The 4,612-nt window shown below is 56.8% G+C and overlaps 1 protein-coding gene across 1 annotated transcript in view; it reads left to right on the forward strand.

The window, feature by feature from the left end:
* LOC113941241 (leucine-rich repeat-containing protein 37B-like) overlaps positions 1-4,585 on the forward strand; it is a gene marked incomplete at its 3' end in the record, with an annotated part of 5,476 nt that extends 891 nt beyond the window's left edge. The window contains exons 2-10 of the mRNA XM_027632399.1: positions 13-232; positions 494-565; positions 967-1,038; positions 1,213-1,284; positions 1,486-1,566; positions 1,834-1,905; positions 2,525-2,599; positions 3,015-3,136; positions 4,260-4,585. Of these exons, the coding sequence (XP_027488200.1) occupies positions 13-232; positions 494-565; positions 967-1,038; positions 1,213-1,284; positions 1,486-1,566; positions 1,834-1,905; positions 2,525-2,599; positions 3,015-3,136; positions 4,260-4,585 (1,112 nt within the window). The remainder of the gene's footprint in view (positions 1-12; positions 233-493; positions 566-966; positions 1,039-1,212; positions 1,285-1,485; positions 1,567-1,833; positions 1,906-2,524; positions 2,600-3,014; positions 3,137-4,259) is intronic.
* Between the last annotated feature and the right edge of the window lie 27 nt (positions 4,586-4,612).

The following is a 4,612-nucleotide window of genomic DNA, read 5'->3' on the forward strand; positions in this document are numbered from 1 at the left end:
TCTGCATCCCAGGCGACTCCAGCCAGTCGTGGTTCGCCATGGACTTTGTCACACGTGTCGTGCGTGCTCTGCTCCTGCTGGCCCTGCTGCTGGCAGTGACTCCCTGCCCAGGAGAGTCCAAGGAGCTCTGCCCGCACCCCTGCCGCTGCCAGAGGCGTGGGCTGCTGGACTGCCGCCACGCCGGCCTGGCCACCGTGCCCCCGGCCACCCGCCGACGGGCCCTCACCGTCCTGTGAGTCCTGGCTGCCCCACACACCCCCTCCAGCTTCCCCTGCTCGACGCCTTCTTACTGCTGGAAAGCCCAGCCGGGACAGCCGGCAGAGTCACTGCCAGGAGACACGGTGCCTTTGGGGGGTTGTGCTGCACTGGGAGGGTGAAGCCAGGCTGGCCAAGCCGTGCCTTCTCCAGGGAAATCCCACTTCCAGCTCCGCAGCCAAATGGGCAGGGGAAGGGCTTTTCCTCAGGGGTAACGGGGTCTGTTGTTCCTTTGCAGAGATTTCACTGGCAACTCGATTGCTACTTTGAGTAAACAAGCATGGAAGGAATACCCCTGGACTGAGACTCTGTAAGTGCCAGGCAGCATTTCAAATGCCAGCAGTTGGGATGTTTTCCATCCTTTGGTCTGGTTTTGGAGCAGCAGCACCACAGAACTCCTTCCCAAGTGAAGTCAAAGTTGGGCTGCTCCTCACGGAGGGCTGTGACTCCCCAGGCCTTCCCAGGATGCCAAGAAATGCCGTGAGCTGTGTGCCAGGCACGGGACCGTCCCCGTGGCTGTTTGCCCAGGGATCAGGCTCCACTCAGCTCCAGTCAGCCAGGAGCAAGGCCCTGCTGGCCATGAGTGGGGACCATCCCTGCAGGGACCCCAAGAGTTGCTTCAGGAAAGCTGCCGCAGGGTATTTTCCCAGGAACGTGCCATTGCCTCCTGTGGAGCGGCTGCTGTACCATTGTCCGTTTGTGTCATTGCAGAGTCCTCAGGGACAATGAGCTGCAGGCACTGAAGAGCCATTCCCTGGAGGGGCTGTTCCTGCTGAAGCACCTGTAAGCACTGGCCCCTGCCCACCATGCCGGGCTACTGCCTCCCCCTCCCTTGGGGCCCTGCTGCTCAGCCCAGCCCTGGGCAAGTGGCCTTTGTCCTCCCGGCTTCCAGGCTGCAAATGCAAGTCAAAAGGACAGTGCCCATGGAATGAACATTTGGTCTTCTCATTGGAACAGGGACTTGTCTGGCAATAGGATCCGGTTGATTGAGGAAGGTGCTTTTGAGCCACTGCCTTTCTTGAGGCTTCTGTGAGTCAGGAAGTTTCTTTGTGGTGTCTTTAGTGAAATCTTTCTGTTTAGAACCCTTTCTGTGTTAGAAAATGCTCCTGTTTTCAGCACAGTCACTAAATGTCCCCTGGTAAAAGCACATTTCCTCCAAAGGGATCCTTCTTTGCACCAGCATCCTGTAGGACAGACCCCATTGATTTCTGTCATCTTCTCTTTCCCCAGAAACCTCAGTGGGAATGGCCTCACACAGATCCACAGCAGCACTTTCCAGGCATGGCACGGGATGCAGTTTCTAGAGGAGCTGTAAGTGGGACAAGGTCCAAAGGCCCATCAGAGCCAGACCCCGCAGGGACAGTGGGGCAGAGCTGCTCTGCCCTGTGTAAAGTACTGAATCCCACTGTGGATGTCAGCCAGGGAGCACCAGGAGTCTGCAGCTGGAAAGCCCCTTTCCCTTGACCTGCTTCTCTTCTCCAGGGCTTCCTTGAACCAGCCAGGCCATCCCCACCTGCCCTGACCCACAGAGCTCACGTCCTTCCCATCACCCCTCACAGCTCTCTGTTGCTTTTTCAGGATCCTAAGCCACAACCCCCTGACCGTGATTGCTGACACAGCATTCTTCAAGCTGCCTTCAGTCAACTATCTGTAAGTGTTGACTCCTCTGGAGCAGATCAGCAGAGATCTTTGTGTCTCTCCAGTGGCCTGTTCTCAGGAAAGCAGAGATCCAGGAGCAAACCTCCCTCTTCTCCCAGCCTCTTTGTGCTGGAGGCACAAATGTCCCCGGCACTGGCAGAACAAGTCCAATCAGTTGTGGTGTGTCCCCAGCTGCAAAGCACCCAAGGAGCTGGGACAGAAACTTTCAGAAACGAGAGACCATCCAGGTCTGGGGCCAGGGAGTGGCCAGAGGGCTCTGGGAATGCTCCAGTCCTGCCTGAGCACTGTTGGCAGCAGTCTGGGGCTCCTGCCTCCTTCAGGGACTGGAGCTGCCCCCAGGGAAGAGCAGGAGGGTTTGGAGCTGGAGAATCCTTTCTGTTGGCATCTGTCTGCCCCGAGAGCTGCAGGGTCCCCTCCTGACTGCAAGGCCATGGTTTGGAGCAGGGCAAAGCAGAAGGCCGGTGGGCTCTTGAATGGCTTGTCTTTGATTAGGCAGAAGTGGATCCCTCTGCCAGCACCCCCACGCTCCTCAGGGGCCTGGGCTTGCTCTCACAGCAGAGTTGTGGGAATGTCACCTGAAAATTGAATGTGGTCTTTGAAATGCTCACAGGGACCTGAGTGCAACTCAAGTGACTCCGCAGACGTTGCTGCTGCTCCTGCAGACAACAGTGCACTTGGAAACCCTGTGAGTAGGTGGGACTGAGGGCCAGCCACCAGCAGAGCCTCAGGGCTGAGACAGGGGGTCTGCCTGGGAAACAAATCCCTCTGCCACTAAATCACAACAACCCCAGGAAGCTTTAGGGTTCCTGTTGACTTCCGGGAACCTCCCAACCTCAGCAGCTCCAAGGCAGAATTTCAAAGGGGGGTTTAGAGCACGGCGGGTCTGTTTCTCTGTGAAATGTTTTTTTGGGACCAGTTCCACTTTCAAAGGAAAAATCACATTTTTGGTGTTTTGGGATTCACGTGAGGGAAGTTTTCCAGAGCTGTGGCAGACATGGAAGCACATCCCCGAGGCCTTATCTGGGGGTTGCCCCCGATGGCCTCAGAGACACGGATTGGGACGCTGGGTTTTCCTCCAATCAATAACCTCTTGTCTTTAGCAAACTGCCCAATGATGTGGCCTGCTGCCTCTGCCAGGAGCATGCCAGCACTGAGACCCCGTGCAGGACCATCCAGTTCCTCTGCGAGAACCTGTGCAGCAGCAGCAGTGCCCAGTGTGCTGGTGGGTGTCCTGCTGAGGTTGGGGTAGCCCTCAAATGTGCCCAGTTGCCTCCAGCTTGAGGAGATGCTGCAGCACGGCCCCGTTTTGGGGCAATTCCTGATCTCCCCTTGGAGAAGACTTGGAACAAGCACGGGTTGGAAAGTTCCTTGTGATTACACATATCTGGTGTGTCAAATACTGCCTGGATAAGAAAGAGCTCTCTGGGCTAAACAAACACAGGAGCTTCCAACCCACCCTGTGCATGTGGCCAAGGAAAGCAGGCCTGCCCCGTGCCCTTCCCAGGCACTGCTTCTAACCCCCAGTTTCCCCTGAGAACCTCCTGAGCCTTTCCAGTGCCACCATAGCTTGGCCAGTCACAGCTCAGGGGCCAGAGGGGTCCCACACCCAGCACACGTGTGCAAAGGGTGCAGCAGTGTTTGTGCTGCTCTGGCACAGTGACGTGGGCCCCAACCTGCCTCAAACCCACCCTGGGAAGCCCAAGACCCAGAAGGAGCGTGGATGCCCCTCAACAGGCTCTGCAGGCTCTGTGTCACCTCCCTGCCCATGTGCAGGAGAGAGGGCAGGAGCCCCCCTGTGCTTTGCAGGGCATTAGATGAACACCAAACACTGTTAGTGCCTCAGCAGCCTCTGGGCTGATCTTCAGTCTGGGCTCTCTCTCTCTTCACTGGTTCCTGCAGAGTCTTGGGGTGACCAACCACCCCACCCAGCCATTGCCCCAGCCCAGGCACAGCCTGCAGCTCCTGCTCCAGGTGAATTCCACAACCCATGTCAGGCTTGATTCTGCTTGCCAGGCTCACTCGGAGTTTCAAAGCTTTCTGGGGAATTTAGAAACCAGCACTGGCTCACACTGAGCTGTGGGAAAGTCTCCGACAGCAAACCCATTTCCCTGGGATGTTTCTCTCCCATCCAAAGAGAGCCCTGGGAGACACCAGAAAAGAAACCTCTCCTGTTCTGCCCTGAGGGGACAATCAGAGTGATTTAAGGAGTCTTCTCCCCTCCCCAACTCATCCACCACTCCCCTCACCCACTCCCTTGTCTCAGAGAGGAGCTCCTGCTGCTCGGGGTAAACCTCTGCCCCTGTGTTTGTGCCGAGTTGCTGATCTGCTGTCTTGGTGTTCTCCAGCTCACACAGGTCCTGTGGCACAGACACAGGGAGAAGTAATGGAAGTGGAGCCCTCTGGAAAAGCAAAGAGCAGCCCAGTGTTGAACCTCAGGGCCAAGGAGCCTTCGCTGGGAGACCATGGAACTGTAACTCTTGTGGTTGCCCTGACCCTGAGCAGCAGTGAGGGGGATGTCAGCAGCCTCAAGGATTCCAGATCAGATTCATATCCCCCTGAGCACCTGTCCAGGCAGGAAGGCAAAACAGCTGATGATGATGTCAAGAATAATCTGCACAAGGCTAAAAGCATCATGACTGTGAAAAGCATCGTCTCACGCCAGCCCCAGCCTGTCAGGGAGAAGGATGTGGAGGAAAAG

This window comes from Corapipo altera, unplaced genomic scaffold (genome assembly GCF_003945725.1).
Source record: "Corapipo altera isolate COAL_440 unplaced genomic scaffold, ASM394572v1 356, whole genome shotgun sequence".
NCBI lineage: Eukaryota > Metazoa > Chordata > Aves > Passeriformes > Pipridae > Corapipo > Corapipo altera.